Source organism: Schistocerca serialis, chromosome 9 (genome assembly GCF_023864345.2).
Source record: "Schistocerca serialis cubense isolate TAMUIC-IGC-003099 chromosome 9, iqSchSeri2.2, whole genome shotgun sequence".
NCBI lineage: Eukaryota > Metazoa > Arthropoda > Insecta > Orthoptera > Acrididae > Schistocerca > Schistocerca serialis.
The window spans coordinates 422,650,455-422,675,971 of record NC_064646.1 but is presented as its reverse complement, the minus strand read 5'-3'; the positions used below and the strand labels follow the sequence as shown (position 1 = coordinate 422,675,971).

At 41.6% G+C, this 25,517-nt stretch overlaps 1 protein-coding gene across 2 annotated transcripts in view; it reads left to right on the top strand.

The window, feature by feature from the left end:
• The window catches only part of LOC126418619 (calcium/calmodulin-dependent protein kinase kinase 1), a 1,500,745-nt gene that overhangs the window by 1,449,635 nt on the left and 25,593 nt on the right, over positions 1–25,517 (top strand). For both annotated transcript variants that reach the window (XM_050085460.1, XM_050085461.1), the window contains one exon: positions 6,784–6,894. In XM_050085460.1, coding sequence (XP_049941417.1) covers positions 6,784–6,894 — 111 coding nt within the window. The remainder of the gene's footprint in view (positions 1–6,783; positions 6,895–25,517) is intronic.

Genomic DNA, 25,517 nt, shown 5'->3' with positions numbered 1-25,517 from the left:
GCAGCTCTCCATGCTACTCTATCCTGTGCAAGCTTCTTCATCTCCCAGTACCTACTGCAGCCTACATCCTTCTGTATCTGCTTAGTGTATTCATTTCTTGGTCTCCCTCTACGATTTTTACCCTCCACAGTGCCCTCCAGTACCAAATTATTTATTTATTTAAGCGAATGATATTACCTGTGCGTAGATAGCTAACGCCACACACCTCCACAAACCTACCAACAAATTATCGACTCTCTGATATGCAGAAGCAGTGATGTATTTTGCCGGAAACTAGCAAGCTACCGCTACGGTGGGTTTGGATGCACCTGACATTTCTTGTCAGCGAAATATTAGCGAACAAACTTTATGTGCACAATTGTGACCACCAGGTCTGAAAGGGTTAAGCTGATTACTAACTCTTTGGCCCATCAGCGCATGTCGAATGGCGGAGTATATCTTGTACCACCGCTAGTCATTCCCTTTCCTGTTTCATTCGAAAATGGAGCGAAGGAAAAACGACTGTCTACATGCATCTATATGAGCTGTTGTTTCTCTTGTCACAGTACCCTCAAACTTCAAACGTAATGTAATAAACCAGTTGTCTACTCCATTTGCCTTGCTGCAAATGAAAAATGGTCCATGCAACGAAACTAGGATTGAATGCTGAATGTTTTCTGATTTCACACTATCACAAATACATTCACAAAGAAACATAACTCTGCTAAAAAGGCATTTGTTGCGGCATAACAGTGAGAGCCTGTTTCTCGTTCATGAACTGTGTAGTTATACTGCGAAACGTTCTATGGATTGTGCTGTTCGTCTACGATAGAAATATACCAGATTATGTATCCATTAGGCAAACGTCATGTGAAGGTCCACATCGTCCGCCTTGGTTGTTGCGGAGTCAGTGCGGCAGACTGTTAACCGAAGAGGCTCGGGTTCGATTTCCGGTCAGGTTGGAGCTTTGCCTCCGCTCTGGAACTAGGTGTTGTGTTGTCCTTTATCTTCGTACCGTCATCGGCGATTTCTGCGCATCAGCTTCTCGATTTCCAAAACATGGTCGGACAAATTAGGAACAAGCGAGGCACTACCGACGCCAAGTTTTGATCGCTCAAACATCTTAATAATTGTGACTGAATATTGTCTACGTATCTTAGATTGAATAAGAAACAGTTTCTTCAAAATCGATCAAAAAGTCTGTTACAGACGTGTCATTTCACACCGCAAGACGAAAAAAGCGGCACAGTTCAGGTGCAGCAGCACGAACATGTCCTTAGCAATGTTTTGAGCAGTGGAAAAAATTAATTAGGAGGTTTCTGGGGTGAAATGGATAATACTCTTAAGATAGCCATGATTTAATGAGCATAATCTATAATTACGCTAATTGGCAGCATCAGTACTCGACATTTACTAGCGGTAGGGAGTGACGCGTCTGTAAGTAAACACTGCTTCATCATTGCTGAAAGCTGACTGATTTTGGTAAAGCTTGTTACATCGAAACACAGGCGCTGTCTTTCCTATCAGCCACCAGCTTTATTGAGTTGAGCACATGCAATCTCTCCTCTTTGTCGAAAGAGTTTTCGCTATTAGGTTTACTTTACCCAAAAGGCAGGTATAATGTGGAGCCAGGAACGCTAGTTACTATACAAGAGTTGGCTCACGTTCAAGCGAAACCTCCTTTGTACGATGAAATCAAGAATACTGACGAGCACGTCAGTAAGTATCAGTAATAAAAGATGAGCAGAAATTTAAAGAAATTCACAGACACTGAACTGTTTAAAATAATGACAGTTTGTTCATCATAGTCAGAAGTTCAATAAATATAGTGAGCCGCGCGGGATTAGCCGAGCATTCTGAGGCGCTGCAGTCATGGACTGTGCGGCTGGTCCCGGCGGAGGTTCGAGTCCTACCTCGGGCATGGGTGTGTGTGTTTGTTCTTAGGATAATTTAGGTTAAATAGTGTGTAAGCTTAGGGACTGATGACCTTAGCAGTTAAGTCCCATAAGATTTCACCCACATTTGAACATTTGAAGAAAAAAAGTGAACAGGAAGCTGATTCAGTATTTATGCAAACAAATGTGTTAAATATTCTGATAATAACAAAGGAATCCCACCGTCAACTGACTGCAAGCATTACCGATAAAATTTCCAAGTTAAGCTGCTTCCCCAAACAGTTACGTTGTGTATCAGGCTCTCTACTTCACACGAAACTAAGTCAAGGTCCATCACTGGCAGTATGTGCTGAGACATGACCTACTCTATTCTGCTGTATTACTCTAAGTGTCACAGCATTCTACAAACATTAGAGTTCTGACTGACGACAAACTATTCACACTATTAATTCAGCAACAGCTCCACAAAAATCAGTGGCACCACGGATAGTACAGATTTCTGTGTCCAGCACTAACGCTATGCAGAAAAGTATTCAGAGTCCAGACTGACCTGACGAATTCTGTCCGCACGATAACTTGCGGCTAACTTGCCACGCGTATGTCGCAAACGTCGTTTTTAATTCAGCCTGGAGGGTAATGATTTCCTACGACAGCCCGCCATTTCTTTTCCTAGTTTCATCTTCGTGGCTCAGTGACATTCATTAATGGCTCTCCATGTTTTCCTACAGCAAAAGTAACTTTTTTATTTAGCGGGCCGATCTTTAACAGTGAAGCTTCCTCAGAAGCGCTCTGACGATTTCAGTAAACGTATGATTCTCGGTCCCTTTGCAACTTCATAGTTTTGAAGTTACGTTAAAATAACGAAACCATTTACGACAAAAATAAGAAATATTTTACTGAGAAATTTATGTCACAAACCATATTAACTATAGCAAGTACATACATGAGTTGTTATTAATGTTTACTCTGCTTTCCGTTGAGGCGTACAAATTTACCGTACAATAAATAGTACACCTCATAATTGCTAATTAGTGCACCATTCACCCCAAACGGATAAAACGCTTTGACGATGATTAAAATAAATCATTTATATAAAATAAACATGTCACACTGTATGATTCGGTTAGTTTTGCCGCTCAGTATTTAATTTGCTCGTAATTGACAAATTAAGTATGCAAGTATTGCCATCATACTACAATTTAATTTTCGGATAGATATCGTCTACAGATGCCACCAGCTTGTTGCATTGCTTTTTCCCTTTTCAACTAGGCCTCGTACATTTATGTAAAAAATAAATACAATAGTAAAAATTAATTAAAATTATATGAATCACATTTTAAATGTCATTGTACAAAGTGTGGGTTACTCGTGAAACACAAGGGCATGCTGAAAACTAATTTTTTATCTACATCTACATTTACATGGATACTCTGAAAATCACATTTAAGTGCCTGGCAGAGGGTTCATCGAACCACCTTCACAATTCTCTATTATTCCAATCTGGTATAGGGCGCGGAAAGAATGAACACCTACTTCTTTCCGTAAGAGTTTTAATGATTTCCAGCCTAAATCCTGTATCATTACTGTGACACTCTCTCCCATATTTCTCGATAGTATAAAACGTGCTGCCTTTCTTTGAACATTTTCGATGTACTCCGTCAGTCCTATCTGGTAAGGATCCCACACGCCGCACAGTATTCCAAAAGAAAATTTAAAGCTTTTTAAATAAAACAAGCGTTATTAACATCCTACATCTTTATTCTTCGTGTCTACGTGCTTATTTCTCAACATGATCACCCTGGAGACGAACATATTTTTCCCAAGGAGAGATGAGTTTGTTGAGACCACTACTGTAGAACTTTATTTTATTTTTCCTCGCGGAGCTACAACCTCACCTCTGCTTGCACCACTTCATCACTATCCCAGTGAAGTCCTCGAAAGCGTTGCGTACGTTTTGGAATCAGATGAAAATCAGATGTGGCCGAGCGGTTCTAGGAGCTACAGTGAACCGCGCGACCGCTACGGTCGCAGGTTCGAATCCTGCCTCGGGCATGGATGTGTGTGATGTCCTTAGGTTAGTTAGGTTTAAGTAGTTCTAAGTTCTAGGGGACTGATGACCTCAGAAGTTAAGTCTCATAGTGCTCAGAGCCATTTGAACCATTTGAACCAAAATCGGATGGTGCCAAGTGGGGACTGCATGAAGGATAATCGAGGACAGTAATGCCAAGGTGTCGGGTTGTTGCAGATGTTGCAGAGCTTTTGTGTGTTCTGGTATTGCTATTCTGAAGGATAGGGTGCTCCATTCGAAAATCACACGCTGTTTCACACGCACCGACTGTTACGTTACACACCGCTATGTTACACGGTACAATTCAGAGCTCTCTAGCGGCAGAGGACTGTAAATATGTAGACATGAAGAATAAAGAAGCAATATCGTAAAAAGTATGTAGGCATCGTACTATACTGAGGCAATTTTAAGGCGTACTATATTTTCCTGTAGCATGAACGATCAATGAGTTTTCTTCGTTTATTGTGCCTGTTGCAGCCTTAACGTGCGCTACAATGTGTATCAGACTCGTCACGCCATTGTAAACTCCGATGTCCGCGACATACCTACATGGTCGTTCTATCATGGCGAGACGCCGACTCGTGACTAACGAAATCATCGTCCCGTTCACCTCCTCAGACACGATGCCGCCTTGTCTTTCTGAAGCTGAGTCGTGTGTTACAAGGAAACGTAACCGACTTGCCGTCGTACCTTAAGGAGATAAAAATGACACTTGTATATCATATGCCCCATCAATCGATCGCGCTCGAATATTTGGGCGAATATTTGGGCCATAATTATAATAATAGGCTGTTATGACCTTCTGAAAGCACAGCCTTTGCGCCGACTGCTTGTCACTTCACTGCCGCCGCGTATTGCGCGAAGTGCTGTATTCCGGCCGCGCGGTCTGAGTTTCCTTCCCCCCCCCCCCCCCCTCCCCCTCTCCGTCAGAGGTTCGAGTCCTCCCTCGTGCATGGGTGTGTGTGTTATCCCTAGCGTAAGTTAGCTTAAGTTGGATTGAGTGGTGTGTAAGCCTAGGGACCGATGACCTGAGCAGTTTGGTCCCATAGGAACTTCCACAAATTTCCAACTGTACTGCCGAAGTGGCCGTGTGGTTAAAGGCGCTGCAGTCTGGAACCGCAAGACCGCTACGGTCGCAGGTTCGAATCCTGCCTCGAGCATGGATGTTTGTGATGTCCTTAGGTTAGTTAGGTTTAACTAGTTCTACGTTCTAGGGGACTAATGACCTCAGCAGTTGAGTCCCATAGTGCTCAGAGCCAACTGTACTGTGGAGTGAGTGAGAGAGGATTGTGAAAGAGCTACTGTTTTGACATTCGTAACATACTTTGCTCATTGTGTCGAAGTGTTCCGGTTCATAACCCCTTAACCTCCACACTTTGCTTTGAACGATTTTGTGTTGCGATTCTCAAATTCAAGGTAAATGAATGAAAGGAATTAGCGTAGCGGCATTTAATTATTAAGATCGCTGGTGTGCATTAATTCCCTTAGATTTTAGAGACGGCACGGCTGAAATGAAGTACATTTGCAAGAGATGCACTACTTTTCAACTTGATTGCCATTATTAAAGTGTAAATGGAAATTCATTAAAGTCCTTTCATGATAATTCTACAGTTACTTAGGTTTATTAATTTTGATTTTGAGGCGTAGTTATAGCTGCAGAATATCAACACTAGAAAGCAGCTAAAATAGTGTTGAACATATTCGTGCGCGAGGTTGACGTTATGTACTGTTACTACTATTTTTCACTTAGACTAATGTACGCTCTCCAACAAGACTTGAGAACACGTCAGGCTATCGTGATCCCTTCCTCGCTTCTCCATCTTCAACTTCAGCATCCCGCGAATATGAGGTCTCTGGCATTTAGTGACTCCACTGAACAGTACTTCACGCTCGGGCATTAGGCGGTTTAAGAGGGGCGGAACGAGTAACAAACAACCTGTGAGCGCGAAAGTTTAAATGCCATTCTCTCAGCTCATAACTTCGTACTGTCAGAATTATGGTCCAAATTTTCGCTCGCGATCGACTGCTACGGCTGATGTCTAACAAGTGTACCTTTTTTATTCTTAGAATATGACATCAAGTTGGTCATGTTCGCTTGTTAGACGAGAACTTACAAGGTGGGAACGCAGGCGCGATAGTTCATTAGTGATGTGAGTACCTGTTTCTTTGAGAGTCCTAAAAGAATTAAAAAAGGCCACGTACGACTAGGTCTCACACTCTGAGGGTTCCGCACAGACTTAATTGTGTATAGACAGTTTATCCATACAGGGAATCGAAAATTACGACGATTTTTTCCTGTTATCGACATTCATAGGGGCAAGATAACGGTTCCTAGAATTCCAAGACTTTTGAGAATGTTTTAATTGTAAGTAATTGTGATATTATTAGAAATCAACAATTTTCTAATATTTTTCTTTATGTCTTCCTTTACTTCTGCCGTTAAATCCTGCTTCTTCCGAATTTCAGGGTTGTAGATCGACGAGAAGTTTTGGAGAATCAAAATACGTGATTTAAATAGGGGTATCTTTTGATTACATTGACTTTGAAGCTTCAGTTTTTTACACCGCTAAGGAACCGTAGACCTTAGTACGTGACACAAATTTTAAGCTGTTACGTTTATCCTTTCATGAGGAAACAGGGTTTTTAAAAGTCGGACAGACAGACAGACGGGCAAAAACTGATGCTATAATAGTGCCGCTTTTACCGACTGAGTTACGGAATCCTAGGAAAGTCACAGAATTCGCCAGCCATCTTCGTAAAGCTATGTTCCCGTGTCCTGCTTGCTGTTCTCCTGAGTGTGTGGTGTTTTCTGACGACAGATTGTTGTTTTTGTTTGCACAGTGTTCGAGTTGCTGGAGCGCGGAGAGGTGCTGCCTGTGCCCACGGAGAACCCACTCGCCGAGGCGGAGGCGTGGCGCTGCTTCCGGGACGTCGTGCTCGGCGTGGAATACCGTGAGTACACAGTCAGCTCTGCCCTCCCTGCTGCTCCTGCCCATGGAACACTTACCCAGCATAAAGCGCGCACCCACTGACCTACATCTCGTGAAGCAGACTGGGCGAGCGTGCGTTGCAAGGTTGTTTAAAACCGCTTACAAAGTAATTGATCGATACATATTATAAAAAACTGACGTACGTATTTATGTATGTACGTTGCACATTTGCGGCTAAATCACTGGACCGATAAAAACAACACCTGGTTCACATATCACTTATTCTCTGGAATGAACCACTGTGTGGGTTGGGAGTAGGGCTGAAAAAGCTATGTAGCCCACGGCGCGCGAATGTCCATGGTTCAGTCATCCAGTATTTGGAAACGAGATCACTTAGTGACTTGCAACGGACTTTACACAAAATTTCGAAGCTATGCAAAACATTTCCTCGCCGACAACCCCCACAAAAATGTTTGTCGCTTACTTCGTTTTCGCTACCGCGTGATAACGGTGGTAATGCCACCCCCTCCCCCCTACCCCCCAACACCCTTGTGGTTGGGACAGCGCCTTAGGGAAGGTGCAGTTTTACAGCTCAAGCCTTCACACAACTCCTGTCTCCCATAACTTGTAAGCTACAGCTAGCGAGTCTGCAAAAGATCATATCGACAGGTTACCTCAGTACGCAAAATAATTCGACAAGTTGTAAGTAGGCTGTTTGCTATGCAAGTAGGCTGTTTATGTTTTTATATTGGTAACATCACGTAGCGCTCTGTATGAAAATCACTGACTGTGCTGTGTGCAGTCTGTGGCTGGTTTGCAGTGTTGGAATATTTGTTATTGTAGTGTTGGGCAGCTGGATGTGAACAGCGCGTAGCTTTGCGCAGTTGGAGGTGAGCCGCCAGCAATGATGGATGTGGTGAGGGAGATGGCGGAGTTTTGAGAGCGGATGATTTGCTCTTGTGTACATCAGAAAGAGTAAATTTGTAAGACTGGATATCATGAACTGATATGTGTGTTACGACTTTTGAACACTATTAAGGTAAATACATTGTTTGTTCTCTATCAAAATCTTTCATTTGCTAAGTATACCTGTCAGTAGTTAGTGCCTTCAGTAGTTAGAATCTTTTATTTCGCTGGCAGTATTGGCGCTCGCTGTATTGCAGTAGTTCGAGTAACGAAGATTTTTGTGAGGTAACTGATTCATGAAAGGTATAGGTTATTGTGAGTCAGGACCATTCTTTTGTAGCGATTATTGAAAGTCAGATTGCGTTGCGTTAAAAATATTGTGTGTCAGTTTAGTGATGATCAGAATAAGTAAAGAGAGAAATGTCTGAGTACGTTCAGTTTAGCTCATCTGTTTGAAAATCAAATAACGTAAGAGGCTTATCAGCACAGTAATTCATTAATTTTTCTAAGGGGACGTTTCAAAGTGAAGTGTTCATTACAGTACTACAATATTACAGTACTACAAATGATTCAAATGGCCTTGAGCAGTATGGGACTTAACATCGGAGGTTATCAGTCCCCTAGAACTTAGAACTACTTAAACCTAACTAACCTAAGGGCATCACACACATCCATGCCCGAGGAGGATTCGAACCTGCGACCGTAGCGGTCGCGCGGCTCCGCACTGAAGCGCGTAGAACCACTCGGCCACCGCGGCCGGCTACAGTACTACAAACGCAATGGTTGCAACATTACACTGAGATGGCAATATAGAGTGAACGATTTATTTTCACCACGCCAGTCTCATACATCTTTCTTTCCTTTCTCTTTTTGTCATGTTACAGTTAACTTCTTCTGCCGAGACACAGAAGGGTTTACGCACTTTCGCTTCACTAAGACGCTAATACAATTGCAGTTGCGACAGACTCGTTAAACAGTCTACTACTAACCAGACAACTGCGGAGAAGTAAGGTCAGCAGCTCACAAAAAGCTCACGCTCGATATTAAAATAAAAGTGTGGTTGATTCACATACTTTTTCATAAAACCATACTAACTTCACCGGATCTTAGAGAATTACATTATTTCATTAAAAACTGTAGTGTATCGCAGTAGATAATAAAATGTCGGTTGTTAGCTACGTGACAAAACACTCTCCATTTTGCATGCCATCATTTATCAAAAATTCATTTCGGTATCTCGAACCGATTATCTGATATGTGGGATGCTATGAATATTTCACTTCCACTTCAGAGCGTTCCTGCACACGATCGGAATTGAGTGCAATACATACATTTTCTCAACACTCGCGATAGATATAGATCTCGCCTCAAATTTAAAGAAAAAATCGGTATGTCAGCTCCATTTCGTATACAGCTATGTATTATCTGACATGCACCAAACGCCATCTGTAACGATCGCTATTATCCTTGCTAAGTATTCGAATCTGGCTAAGTACCTTACTAAATACAGAAACATTATCCTAACTATAACCGTTAATATTCATCTACATCCTCATCTACATTTATACTCCACAAGCCACCCAACGGTGTGTGGCGGAGGACACTTTACGTGCCACTGTCACGAAAAACAATTGTCGGTATATATATATATATATATATATATATATATATAGTGATAACTTCAGGTCCAAAGGCCATGCGTCTAAAAGTAATGAAATGATGTTAAAGAATATCTGTCTTGATGTTAGTTGCCGTTGCAACCGACTTACTGATGTGCCAACGTTTTGTGATGAAGTTACATGCAATACTTCAGAACAACCATGCAAAATTAGTCGCAAACAAAACATCTAGTGAAAGAGAGAAAATTAAATCTCAGCTAACCTATTGTCTTGCCGGGAAGTTCCGCCAATACAGTTTGTAGAAATGACTATAAAAATTAGTAGAAACCTCCGCCATACACTGCGTTCATTACAGTGTATTACCTTGGTTACAGTAAGCTTCCGAGGGAATAAATTTAAAACTGTTTGTCATCTTTTAGTACCTCTAGACGAAAATAAGTTTATAGGCGTCTTGTCTAGTCGAGTTCTAGTGCACAGGTAACTAATTGCAAAATGGTTAAGAACCCAAAAAGAAAAAAATTAATTTCCATCCCAATAAGATCAAAAATATTTTTGATTGAAGAAATCTACTCATATGCTACAAAATGAGTGTCATCCACCACTAGTTGCAGGTAGCCTATATGTAGGCTTCCACGAGCAAAAAAAAATTTGAATTTCATTATTTCGTATAATTATTCACCGACTTTAAAAATTTAAAATGCCGTCATACTCTACTCAGTAAGGTACTAGTCTTACACTGTATGTTTAATACAGTGACAAGCATTACAGTTGGAATCTGTGTTTATGCCTTGAGGATGCGTATCTGATCGCGCACATGTTACCCAGAATATATTCATCCAATATTTGGGAATGTGACCACTTTGTGACCTCCAAGTAACCTTACACATAATTTCAAATCCTTAACAAACTTTTCCTACTGACAGCCCTTATAGTATAAGGGAAGGAAACAAGTTTATCCTTTATTACATTTTCGCTTTCATGCAGTAGAACTATCACATTGGCCATGGCGTATTAATTTATTGCTTCATTGCTACCAAATCTATTCACAAAAGTGTTCGGGCAGTATCCTCATAGACCACTGAATGTACCTGCCAATTATGTCACCATATGACACATAGTTCAGGAGATATGATGTCGTAAACATTGACACGCGTGAAAAATTGACTTTTGCTTGAACTGGAGCTCACAGTACCCAGAATATACTGATCTTGTATTTAATAATGAGAGCACTTAGCGCCTTCCAACTCTCCTTAAACATAATTTCGAACAACTTCTAAAAATTTTCTAGCTTATATTCTCAACGCCAAGTATTTAACACAGTAACTCATTTAAAAATTTATCAGGAGTTTGAAGCTGCTTTATAAATGGGATTTCGATTATTTAAAGAATCTGCGAGGGGCAGAAAGGAGGGGAGGCGGAGTTGAAGGGTTCCTGGTGATAAATTTAAGGAGATTCCTCACCTACAGTAAAATTCCAATACTAACGACAATAAAAATTATCTTTCAGTTTTACATGGATTTTCTCACAAAGTCCCGTTAAGCATATTTGCTAAGATCATTCACCTTAAAAAATACAGTAAATACAGTCAGTATAAGTAATCTCTACTTTCTTGCAATTCTTATCCTGTACAAAGCTCATGAACTAAAAAGAGAGGCTTTTGAAAATCCCTATTTTAAAAACTACTGTTCAACGATGCTGTTTTACAAAAATTGCTAATCAGTCAGTCAATGATACTGATGGTTCTTCTCTGTAATATTTTCCTTCTTCAACGAGACGGTTGTCGCTGGTGGATTTTTACCATTTGACATCTGGCGACAGAAAACGTATTGGCTGGTTCCTTGCAGCGACGCTACAATGCGCTTCGTTTGCTTGCTTATATTGTTATACATGAAAGCGAAAGACATTGCAGCGGAATCAGCAGATGTTGCTAGTAGCTCATATCCATCTTTAAATTTAATTTAATTCCAATAACAAGAATCTGTTCCAGATATTGTAGATAATCAAAGAGCACACATATAAGATCAATTATAAATCGCAAAAAGGACACACAACTAAGGTCAAATGAAGAGTGCTATACCAGTGGATAGAAATGTACTTTACAGCTAGTGGATCTTAAGTACGATACGTTTATGCATATTACGTAGCCCTATACGTGAGCACACTTCATTCACAGGTCAAAATTCAATGAAGTAAGATAATGTAATGTGTACTGGAAGGAATTAGTGAAAAATGAATTGGCTAGTGGCATCTCCATGTCTTTAATGGTGATTACCTAACAAAATGGCTCTGAGCACTATGGGACTTAACTTCTGAGGTCATCAGTTCCCTAGAACTTAGAACTACTTAAACCTAACTAACCTAAGGACATCACACACCTCCATGCCCGAGGCAGGATTCGAAACTGCGACCGAAGCATTCGCGCTGTTCCAGACTGTAACGCCTAGAACCGCTCGGCCACCTCGGCCGGCTCTGGTGACTGTTCAACTTCTCACACACAATTGTATTCGCATACCCCCTGATTGTGGTATACGTGAGCTATTCTACATTGGCAGTGGACAATTTCTTCTGAGTGCTTCACTTTCTATGTGAGGCAGTGTATAACACCACCTGAAATAAGATAAAATAGCTTTCGCACTCCAGTGTCAGAGACAGTGGAGCACGTTTTTGTTGTGAAGAAAGCAGGAACCGTTTTCCGCACAGGATCTAGAACGTGATACTTCCAAATAAGCCTTCTACTTTGCACTCAAACCTCACATCATGACGTTATGGGAAAATGTCTGATTTTGTGTTTGTCTGTAGTTCTGCTAAAACGAAAATACGAGAGACGAAGCAGGCTTCACCCTTAAAGCAAAATGATCAGTTGTCAGCATTGCAGAATTTGTTACATTTTGCTTCTAGAGTTCACTGAGCAGTAGAATCTTAACAAACGATGAGGCAGTGATTAGAATGCTGATCAACAGGAAGGGACAGTATTTTACATTTCCTATGGAAAAATCTACATCTCCTGCATGATATGGGTGCAGCAGGAAAAGTACAGCTCAAACATCTTATGTATACAAAGCCAGCCATCCTCCCAAAAACCTGGATCGATTTCAGCCAAATTTGGCACAGAAACAACAGGAATCATGCGTATCAGCACTGTGGGGTTTATGAAGTCCTACATGCAGTAGGGGCAGAGATCTGGGCAAAAACGTGGTTTTTCAGCCCCTGGCAAGTAAGCTATGCTGCATGAGAGTCATGTTGTTTGGGAAAAGTATCGGCCTGGCATATCAACCTGATGTACAGGGCAGCCTAAATTTCAGGGACAAGAAATGGTTTTCTGATCTCTCACGAGTAGGTTGCCCTGCATGACAGGTGTGTGGTGGGAGTATTATTGGCCTGCTTTAAGGAACTGTATTGAAGGGGCTACATGTCCCAATGAGCATGTCTGGGGCCAAGTTGAGATCGATAAAGGAGGGGATGGAAAGAGTGAGAGGGAAGAGGAAATTGATAGAGAGAGGGGAGGATGGGGAGATGAATGAGGCAGGTGGAAGGTGTAGAGGGGTAGTGCACAGGAGGAATAGGAAAAGGGGAGACAGAGATGGAAAGAGAGAGGGGGATGAAGGATATGGTCAGAGGAAAGGAAGAGGAAGACATGGGAAGAGAGAGGGTTGAGGGAAATGGAAAGGAGAGGGAGAGGAGAATATTAAGATATAGGGTGGCAAGGATATGATAGATAGAAGTGGGAGGAAGAGGCGGACACAGAGAGGGGGAGGAGATGTGTGCAGTATGTATATCAAATGCATAATAGGATGAAACTCTGGGGGAAAAGGCTAGTTGAGCAATAAATTGCACTTGAGGTGGGAGTGGGTGCGTAGGAGAGTGGTGAATTGTAACTGAATCTGTGTGTGTCACTTTATTAAAACACAAAGGAAGTTTCAGTATTCATATACGTGCTCACTCTGACAAAAACTTTCGACCCAGGTTATCAACTAGTTTGTGTGTGTGTGTGTGTGTGTGTGTGTGTGTGTGTGTATGTGTGTGTGTACGTGTGTGAGAGAGAGACGGAGAGAGAGAGAGTGAGTTTGAACGTAAGTATAAATATGTGTAAGTAAAATTAGTTTAACACAGTCATGAGAATGGTCAAAATATTGCAATATTTTTGATTAGACATTGTACCAAAGCTGTAAAACTGATTAGTTCCAAATCATAGAAAGACTTTTTTTTTTCAGTTATCATTCTTCTGATTGGTTTGATGCGGGTCACCACGAAGAATTCCTATCCTGTGCCCTTGCAGCCGCCGTCCTCAATTACTTGCTGGATGTATTCCAACCCCTGTCTTCCTATACAGCCTTTTCCCTCTAGTACCACGGAAGGCATTCCCTGATGTCTTAACAGATATCCTATCTCCTGTCCCTTCTCCTTGTCAGTGTTTTCCACATATTCCTTTCTTCTCTGAGTCTGCGCAGAACCTCCTCATTCCTTACCTTATCAGTCCACCTAATTTCCAATATTCGTCTGTAGCACCACATCTCAAATGCTTCGATTCTCTTCAGCTCCGGTTTTCTCATAGCCCATGTTTCACAGCCATACAGTGCTGTGCTCCAAACGTACATTCTCAGACATTTATTCCTCAAATTAAGGCCTATGTTTGTAACTAGTGGACTTCTTTTGGCCAGTAATGTCCTTTTCTGACAAGGGGAAGTCTCGTTTGGTGTCCTCCTTGCTCCGTCCGTCATTGGTTATTTTCCTGCCTACTGACAGAATTCCTTAACTTCATCTACTTTGTGACCATTAAGTCTGTCGTTGTTCTCATTTCTGTTACTTCTCATTGCTTTCGTCTTTCTTCGGTTTACTCTAAATTCATATTCTGTACTCATTAGATTATTCATTCCATTCAGCAGATCCTGTAATTATTCTTTACTTACATTGTAGATATCACTGTCTTCAGCGAATCATCGATATCCTTTCACATTGAATTTTAATTCCACTCGTAATAATAAGATTCCTGTTTCTTCTTCTATCACATCAGACAAATCTTCCCCCTCATAGAGGTCTTCTATGTACTCTCTCCACCTACCTGCTCTCTCCTCTGCATTTAAGAGTGGATTTCTCGTTGCGTTCTTAATGGTATGACCCTTACATTTAATTTCACCAAAACTTATTTTCACTTTCCTGTACACCGAGTCACTCCTTCTGACAGTCATTTCTTTTTCGATTTGTTCACATTCTTCATGCATCCCTGCATTTCCTATTCATTTCAATCCTCAGCGATTTGTATTTCTGTGTTCCTGAATTTCCCTGAATATTTATGTACTTTCTTCTTTCATCGTTCAGCTGAAGTATTTCTTCTGTTAGCCATGGTTTCTTCGCAGTTACCTTCTTTGTATCTATGTTTTTCTTTCCAACTTCGTGATTGCCTTTTTTAGGGATATCCATTCTTCTTCAGCTGTACTGCTATTGAACCATTTTCCTACTGCTGTATCTATTGCCTTAGAGAACTTCAAGCGTATCTCATCATTGCTTATGTAACAACTAAAACGGCTTCCGACACCAAATGTAACAGTTGTGTTACTAAATGTGACACTTCTGTCACTCAATGTAACTGGGTTTTCTCTTTTGATGCTGTCAATTGTCAGGATGAGCATTCTAAAGCATTCTGTCAGGGTGAAAATATTAAATAAATTAACTTTTCTCTCTTAACAACATGTGGGCAGGGTGGGTTCTTCCTTGGCTCGGGTATGAGGTCGAATGAAACATCATTTTTACATAAGATAACTTTTATTGAAGATTTGTACAACTGTATCTTACGGGATGTTCTGGTTCGGAGAGCGGCAGCTGTGTCGTTTGTGAAGTCTTCTGCTGCGGCGGCGGCGGCGGCGGCGGCGGCATCTGATTACGCGTAGCGGTGTGTATCTCGTGTCGCTGTCTCGCCCAGTTGACTGGAGACGCGCAGCGTGAGGTGGCCCGTTTAATTATAGCGAGCAAAGTCGTGCATCGGATGGTGATATCTTGGATGTGGCGTCCCAGTGTTTCTCTTCTCTAAGCGGCCGCGTGTGTTGTGCGTCGACCAGCGGAGCGGCGCGGCGGGGCAAGGCCAGTGTCCCGAACTCGAACCACGGACTCCCGCTTGCCAGTCTTCGGCTGTCAGGTCTTCATCCCAGCTCACAGGTGACTGCTGAGGTGAGGCCGTCTCCTTCCCGTCCGCACGAGTCACCCGGGTACGTAAAAATCAGACTTCAAATACCTTTTAACTTCTGTCTTCTGACGCCGCGGCTGCTGCTTGCTATTCCATTACAGCGGCGGACTTGGTGCGTCTGTGCATGAAGCAGTCTCTTCTTGCATGACGGTCTTCAGCACCGAAACTGACTGAAAACTACTGCTACTCTTCTTTTCTTCCTTCGTCTCTCGTCTTCGTCTCCGTCCCCGTCTCCGTCTTCATCTTCGTCCCTGCATTCATCTGTCTTCATCTGTCTTCATCTGTCGGGCCCACCGCGTCTCGCGTATTTATTCACTTCAGTTCACTGGAGGTGAACGACTTCACGGCCATTGCCTCTTCTGTCACGTTGAAAAGCTTCTCGAAGAATCTTCTTGACCTCGGTCATTGGCTCTTGGGATGTAGGCGGGGGCCTCTGATAGCATGTGACGACTGAGAAACACGTGAGCCGGTCATTGCCTCTTCCGTCACGTTGAAAAGCTTCTCGAAGAATCTTCTTAACGTCGGTCATTGGCTCTTGGAATGTAGGCGAGGGCCTTTGCTCACATGCGACAACTGAGAAACACGTGAGCCGGTCGGGCGATGCCCTGACGGCTGAACTGACAGCGCCCGCTTATGTGGAACTTGCTGACTTCACGGTCATTGTCTCTTCTGCTCTGCTGTTGTGCCCGCTGTGTGCCAGTATGTAACTCTCCAAACTAAACCAAGTTTTCCATTTATATTCTAATTTCTAGTTCACTTTGATTTCACTAATTTATTTACTTAAGTACCACTCAACATTCCTCCACCCTTCGGAGAAATTCACCCTCAAATTTACCACTCAACATTCCTCCACTCTTCACACGGAAAAAGCACAAGCACTGAAAACTCTCGACTTAGAAGATTACACACGCTTCACATTAAGTATGTGGAAAATACTTTATCACTTTACAAAAGCACTGTACAGTCAGGAATCACATAGTTCTTACATAAATGGTTGTAATAAGTGTAACAAATCTTGATGACAATGAATAAACAAAAAATAGATTTTGCGCTTAGAAAATTACGTAGCAACAGCTGTTTAATCTAAGCTATACTAATGCAAGAATATCTATTCCACAGAATTGTTTATTTTAACAAGAGACTGTTTAATAAAGAATGAAGTACAATAACAAAATTAATACACTAATGCTCAAAAGTAATTACTGAAGTACACCAGTTAAGAGTGTGGTATCCAGTTAACAGGGATTTGATGAAGTGGTATATTATTATTTGGCTTATTTTTTCGTCTTAAATAAAAGAAAACGGTACAAAGCAGAAACACCAACACAAAGGTTCCAGATATACCCGTCCCTAGCATTATAATTTTAGTTTTGCGTTCACCTTTTAATTTTAAAACATGTTGCATCATAACATTGGCATCAATTTTGCCTTGCTGTGAGTTTATGACATATCTAATGACTTCAGAAGGGAACTGTCAACGGAGTCATTGCGGTAGGATAGGTTTTGTGTAGGAAATGCTTAGCATGGCGTTTTCTGAACAAAGCAAACAACATGGTTATGAACCTACAAACCAAGTAAAAACAAAAACAAAGAAAAGAAGGAATACATTGTTAACTACAAGATCTACATGTTTCTACGTTCAACTTTTCTTTCTTAAAAAATAAACCGTCATAATTTATTAATTATTTACATTTGTATACTGTCCACAGTCTACTAAGATTCAACTAGGACATTCGCACCCTTGAACGAAGATTGTATGGTGCCATGTCTGTATGTTGTGCTGGCGTGGCCACTCTTTTTCCTTTACGGGAACTTCCTCCACCCTTCGGAAAAGCAGACACTATTGTTGAAGGAATTACATCTGGAGCGCCCTTAAAAGGTTTTAAACGACTTGCATGGACAATGGTAGTTCGGGTGGGCAGTTGCAATTTAACGTTGACTGGTGACGTGATCTCAATAATTTGATAAGGACCTCTGTAGTTTGTTACAAATTTCTTCGTTTTTCCTTTCGCTATGTAAGGAGTTGAAAGCATAACCCACTGACCGATTTTGTAATTTGGATATTTAGCTAGGGTATTACCGAATCTTTCCTGTCGTTCCAAAGCCTTTGTATTAGATTTTTGAACCTTTTTCCACACATCCTGCATCATTCGACTGAAATCTCTTACTGTTTCTCCGACTTTTCCGTTTTTCTGCCTGATTACATCAAAAGGGGACGGCATTTTTCTCCCATAGACCACTTCATAAGGTGACATGCCAGTTGCTTCATGCGTTTTGGCGTTGTATACCGACATGATTATTGGCAAATACGTATCCCAATTAGAATATTGTTCGTTAATATAATAACTAAGCATCTTGCCACTTGTCCGATGAACTCTTTCTGTGCGCCCGTTGCACTGAGGGTGTAACGGAGTTGTGCGTAATTTGCGTATTTTTAATAAGTGGCATAGCTGTTTCATCAATTCAGACATAAAATTAGATCCCTGATCTGTGATAATAGCTTCAGGTACTCCAAATTTAAGTATCCAGTTGTTAACTAAAGCTTGGGCAACTGTATTTGCTTGCTGATCTGGGAGACTCACCATAGCTAGATAGCGTGAAAAGTGATCGATAATTGTAAGAACATACCTATTACCAGCAGGTGTTTTATGAAATGGCCCGTAGAGATCCACTCCGCAGATTTGAAATGGACATGAAGCCTCGGGGAGCCTCTGTAAGGGTATTTTTGAAGGAGAAAGTTCAGCTCGTTGTGCGCACGCAATGCAATTACGAACGTACTGCGCAACATCCTGCTTTCTGGTTTGTCACCAAAATCGCTCTGCTACTCGTCTTTCGGTTGTCCGCTGTCCACCGTGTCCTGCAAGGATATGATCGTGGGCCTCTGCCATTATTTCTTGTCTAAGGTGTTGGGGAACAACAATTCGCGGTCCAAGTTTTGTTTTACGCCATAATACACCATCTTCAAAGCAAAATTGTTTTTGAGTTGCGTATTTTTTACGTTCTGTATCCTCATCTTGTGCCTTTCTCCAGTCCTCAGTATCTCGGCCTGTTGCTTCCAAAAGTGCTATTTTCCGACTTAGGCAATCTGCATTCGTGTGTTTTTTGCCTGGTTTATGGATAACTTCGAAATCCATTTCGGAAAGACATAGGGCCCAACGGGTAAGACAACTAGATGGATCCTTCAATCCAAGCAACCATTTTAAAGCTGCGTGGTCTGTAATAACCCTGAATTTTCTACCATACAAGTAGCATTTAAAGTATTTGATACCATAAATAACACTTAACAATTCTTTCTCCGTTGTGGAATAATTTCTTTCTGCCGTTGTTAGTTGTCTCGAAGCGTAGGCTATGGGGTGTTCCGCGCCATTAATATTCTGACTCAAAACAACTCCTACTGAATGACCACTTGCGTCACAGGATAAAATAAATTTTTTATTATAATCTGGGTAGGCTAATACAGGACTGTGTGTTAACTTATCTTTAAGGGTTTGAAATGCAGATTCACAATCTTCAGACCAATGAAATTTTGCACCCTTTTTAAATAATTGGGTTAAGGGTCGGGCAATTTCAGCAAAATTTTGAACATATTTTCGGTAATACGATGCGAGACCAATGAAACTTTGTACTTCCTTAACGCGTTGTGGTGTTGGGAAGTCCTTAACTGCCGAAATTAATCGAGGATCTGTTTTAATTCCTTTTTTACTAATGACATGCCCTAGGTATGTAACCTCTGTCAATGCAAAACTACATTTTTCCATATTTAATGTTAATTTAGCTTTTCTAAGTCTCTGGAAAACATTACACAGACGCACAGCATGTTCATTAATGTCTCTGGAGAATACAATAATATCGTCTAGATATACACAACATTGCTTAGTTTTGAGTCCTCGCAATAATACTCCATCGAGTAGTCTTTGAAAAGTTGCTGGTGCATTTTTCAAACCGAAAGGCATTCTTTTAAATTGCCAGTGGCCTCCAGGGGTAGAAAATGCTGTTTTATGCCTATCTTCAGGAGAAACTTCCAATTGATGATATCCACTACGTAGATCGATTGTTGAAAAGTATTTACTGTTACCCAAACTGTCAATGATATCTGTAATGTTTGGAAGAGGACAAACATCTGAGATAGTTTGTTTGTTAAGGTGTCTGTAGTCACAACAAAATCTATATCGTTTCGTACCGTCGGGAGACTTCTTTGGAATAATTACAATATTTGAATTATAAGGCGAATCAGAATGTTCTATAATTCCATCTTTTAGATGCTGTTCTATAAATTCATCCAGTACTGGCTGTAAGTGATGCGGAACTCTATAAGGCTTCCTATAAACTGGGGGGCTATTTCCTGTTGGGATCCTATGCTGTGTGATGTCTGTTGCTGGCAATGGACCTTCTGCATTAAATAAATCTTGGAACTCAACTAAAACTGCTTCTATCGTGTCTCTATCCTTTCCTTTCAAATGCTCAACCTTCTGCCGCAATGCGGTTTTATAGGCGTCTGGTTTCTGACCATCATTAATATCTGACCAAATGAAATCTTCTTCTTCAAAAGTACTGACTGTAGCCACTAATATTCCCTTATGCAACTCTTTGTCCTCCACTCCGAAATTGTCAATATGTACCGGTACTTTTCTTTCTCCCTCAACGTCTTGAACCCGTACAACACTCCTACGTACAAAACAATGTGATACATCTAATTCCTCATTTTCCTCTAAAGGCTCTATTAGACACACTGTATCTGTAGGTACTTCGTGGTCAACGGTCATCCAGAGAAGTTTTCCTGAGCCAGATGTTATCTGATCCCGCGAATCAACCTTCAAGGACGTTGCACGCAGTATAGCTGATTACGCCTTCCGGTTGGGGAAATCTTGCGGCAGAGGCCCCTTGGCAGCGGTGTCACCTAGCTGAAACACTATTCCGCTAAGTTCTACAGCTTGCTGTCTGAGGTCGATTTTAGCGTGATGTTTATTCAGGAAATCCAACCCTAGGATCGCGTCGTACCCGTCAGTTACCTTTGTTACCACTTCTACATTTTCCTGAAATTGTACACCGTGAATATAGAAAATCAATGATGTACATCCTAATGACTTAACTGTACCTCCTCCGACTCCATTCAATCTATACCTTGGAGGGTCGTATTTCTTTTCTCCAATACATTCATTACTTACTATTGATACGTTTGCGCCTGTATCCACCAGTATCCTAGCTTCTTTATCCTGTATGGTAGCAGATAACCAGCATTCCGCCTTCACATTCGCCTTAATGGCATGAAACTTCATTGGGAACGCCTGGCGGCGGCTCCGACATTCCCGTTTGAGTTTAACTGATTTCTATTTCCAAAAACTTTCTTAGACCTGCATTCCTTGAATGTGTGACCTATTCTTTGACAATTAGTGCATTGAGGTTGTCTGCAGTTTTTTGCTATATGTCCCTGTCGATCGCACCGAAAACATCGTACTCCTGCTGAAAATATATTTCGCTTCTCCTTGTATCTGGTGGCAATGTCTATTTCTTCAAAAGCTGTCGCCACAGATACAGCTTCTGCTAAATTTTTAGGAAACTCTGTCCTGACACGACGGGACGTTTCAGGAGGTAACCCACGTAAAAATGTATCCAGAGCTCTATCTTCTGCCTCTTGTAAAATAAACTTATTTGCTTCATCACTAGTTTCAACTGATAGGTGTTAATATTAACTTTTCTAATCCTATCTACAAAGCTTTCTAATGACTCGTTTTGCCTCTGAGTGATAGTATTTAATTTTTCCCTATAAAATCTACAGCTGTTCTGTTTTTGAAAACGTTTAAGCAATCCTTTCTTCAATTCCTCAAATGTTGGAGCATTCCGTAATTCTTCATGGTATAAGACGTGTGCTTTAGCCTCTCCTGTCAATCTTAACTTTGTCATTTGTAAGAGCTGTTCATCTGACCATGATCCTAACTTTGCAGCTGCTACTAAATCATCGAAAAAGGCTGTTATGTCCTCGCCAGGTTTACCTGAAAAAGGAGTTACTAAGGCTGCTGCTGAGGAATCTAGGGTGGGAGGGATTGAACTGGTTTGCCTAACCTCACACAACTGCTTAAATAATGCATTATTATCACTTTTAAGCTGTTCTATCTGATTAACTAAGATTTGAATAGCTTCATCAGTAGAAACCGCTTGTGGTGCTGACTCTGACTTTGTACGATTTCGTGTCATCATTTTACAAACTATTAGTTACACAATATTACCACACTGAATTCAAAAGATGTTTAAATATTTTCGACAAACTCTTAAAATTATGAAAGAGAATACACTTCCAAATAAAGAAAATATTGCAACTGTTATGCAAACCTCTATCCTTTCACACATTAAACAATACTAACTGTGGACCTCTAGTTACTGTCATTCACACCTCATATTGAGCCAAGGGTTTTTTCTCTGACACCAAATGTAACAACTAAAACGGCTTCCGACACCAAATGTAACAGTTGTGTTACTAAATGTGACACTTCCGTCACTCAATGTAACTGGGTTTTCTCTTTTGATGCTGTCAATTGTCAGGATGAGCATTCTAAAGCATTCTGTCAGGGTGAAAATATTAAATAAATTAACTTTTCTCTCTTAACAACATGTGGGCAGGGTGGGTTCTTCCTTGGCTCGGGTATGAGGTCGAATGAAACATCATTTTTACATAAGATAACTTTTATTGAAGATTTGTACAACTGTATCTTACGGGATGTTCTGGTTCGGAGAGCGGCAGCTGTGTAGTTTGTGAAGTCTTCTGCTGCGGCAGCGGCGGCGGCGGCGGCGGCGGCGGCGTCTGATTACGCGTAGCGGTGTGTATCTCGTGTCGCCGTCTCGCCCAGCTGACCGGAGACGCGCAGCGCGAGGTAGCCCGTTTAATTATTGCGAGGGAAGTCGTGCATCGGATGGTGATATCTTGGATGTGGCGTCCCAGTGTTTCTCTTCTCTAAGCGGCCGCGTGTGTTGTGCGTCGACCAGCGGAGCGGCGCGGCGGGGCAAGGCTAGTGTCCCGAACTCGAACCACGGACTCCCGCTTGCCAGTCTTCGGCTGTCAGGTCTTCATCCCAGCTCACAGGTGACTGCTGAGGTGAGGCCGTCTCCTTCCCATCCTCACGAGTCACCCGGGTACGTAAAAATCAGACTTCAAATACCTTTTAACTTCTGTCTTCTGACGCCGCGGCTGCTGCTTGCTATTCCATTACAGCGGCGGACTTGGTGCGTCTGTGCATGAAGCAGTCTCTTCTTGCATGACGGTCTTCAACACCGAAACTGACTGAAAACTACTGCTACTCTTCTTTTCTTCCTTCGTCTCTCATCTTCGTCTCCGTCCCCATCTTCGTCTTCATCCCCGTCTTCATCTGTCTTCATCTGTCGGGCCCACCGCGTCTCGCGTATTTATTCACTTCAGTTCACTGGAGGTGAACGACTTCACGGCCATTGCCTCTTCTGTCACATTGAAAAGCTTCTCGAAGAATCTTCTTGACCTCGGTCATTGGCTCTTGGAATGTAGGCGGGGGCCTTTGATCGCAAGTGACGACTGAGAAACACGTGAGCCGGTCATTGCCTCTTCCGTCACGTTGAAAAGCTTCTCGAAGAATCTTCTTAACGTCGGTCATTGGCTCTTGGAATGTAGGCGAGGGCCTTTGCTCACATGCGACAACTGAGAAACACGTGAGCTGGTCGGGCGATGCCCTGACGGCTGAATCGACAGCGCCCGCTTATGTGGAACTTGCTGACTTGACGGTCATTGTCTCTTCTGCTCTGCTGTTGTGCCCGCTGTGTGCCAGTATGTAAATCTCCAAACTAAACCAAGTTTTCCATTTATATTCTAATTTCTAGTTCACTTTGATTTCACTAACTTATTTACTTAAGTACCACTCAACACTTAGTACTTCCATATCCCACTTCTTTGTGTATTGATTCTTCGTGACTAATCTTTTAACTTCAGCCCACTCTTCATCACTACTACATTGTGATCTGAGTCTATATCTGCTCCTGGGTACTCCTTACAATCCAGTATCGGATTTAGGTGGAAACTGTGTCTGATCATTATGAGATCTAACTGAACTCTTCGTCTATCACCCGACCTTTTACAAGTATACTTCCTCCTTTTCTGATTCTTGAACAGAGTATTCGCAATTATTAGCTGAAATTTATTACATAACTCGTTTAGTCTTTCTCCTCTCTCATTCCTTGTCCCAAGCCCATGTTCTCTCGTAAACTTCCCTTCTACTCCTTTCCCTACAACTGCATTCCAGTCATCCATAACTATTAGGTTTCATTTCCCTTTACATACTGTTTTCTCTATCCTCATATATTTTCTCTGTCTCCTCATCTTCAGCTTGCGACGTCGGCATGTATACCTGAATTGTCGTTGTTGGTGTTGATTTGCTGTCGACTATAATAAGAACAGCCATATCACTGAACTGTTCACAGTAACACACTCTCTGCCCTACGTTCCTATTCATAACGAATCCTGCTCCCGTTATACCACTTTCTGCTGCTGTTGATATCACCCTGCACTCATTTTATCAGATATCCTTGTCTTCTTTCCATTTCACTTCACTGACCCCTACTATATTTAGGTTGAGCCTTTACATTTCCCTTTTCAGGTTTTCTAGTTTCCCTACCACGTTCAAGCTTCTGACATTCCACCGCCCGACTCGTACAATGTTATCCTTTTGTTGGATTTTCAACATTTTTGTCGTGATCACCTCTCCCTTGAAATAGCAATGGTATTCCATGGAACATGCACATAACTAATCAAAACTGCACACAGAAATAATGGTCCGCAAGTGAAAAGCTGCACAGTGCTTTTTTCGTCACAAAAACATGTCGGATTAAGCCTCCTTTCGTATCATCGGGAAGACTCTGACAAAAGTGGAAGTGATCATGAGATAAAGATGAACCGGCAGAGTAGCTAGAAAGCCTGATAAGCGAAATGAAGATGCTGAATGTAACATAGTAGGGACAAGTGAAGTGAAATGGATGGAGTGCTGTGATTTTTTCAGCCGAATGTAGGGTAATAGTAATTTCATCAGAAAATGGAACAACGGGAGTAGGATTCGTTATAAATATGAATGATATGAAAGAGTGATTTACTGTGAACAGTTCTCATCCTGTAAGATTTCTCTAGTACCATAGACGTTATTTTCTATTGTCCCAAACAACATCCTACTACCGTTTTCCATAAGGACCACCCTTCTCCTCTCATTGCCTTTCCTTGCGCTCATCAAAGGTGCCTTCGTCGGCGAGTTTGAGTGCTTCAGTTAAATTAAAAAGTAAATGTCATGTTCCGACAAAGGGTGATTCATAATCTTCTCTCCTTTGTAGCAAGGAAGAACGTAAAAGAGAAATAAGGGGCATGAAATAAAATTGTAATTGCTCCTCAGTGTCCATGTGCCGTGACGGGAATTCCTTTTTGAGGACTGAAACCTTCATTATGTGTAGCAGGAATAGAATGTGGTTTCTTCATAATGCAAATTTATATACAAATATATTGACGTACTGTTCTTCTTAAAGCAAAATAACAGAACGAAGGACAGAACACAGTTGCCAGCAGATGGCTGAACTGACAGTCCGTCATTGGCCAACAATGCCATACGATCATTTCATTTCAAAGCCTGGAGTTATTTGGATTCAGTGGGAAAAATAAAATATTCATTAGATGCTGTACAACGATGAATCTCAACCTGGCACCCACCTTACCAACAATTAATTTTATATGATCATTCCACTTCAAATCGTTCCGTACGCATACTCCCAGATATTTTACAGAAGTAACTGCTACCAGTGTTTGTTCCTCTATCATATAATCATACAAAAAAGGATCCTTCTTTCTATGTATTCGCAATACATTACATTTTTCTATGTTAAGGATCAGTTGCCACTCCCTGCACCAAGTGCCTATCCGCTGCAGATCTTTCTGCATTTCGCTGCAAT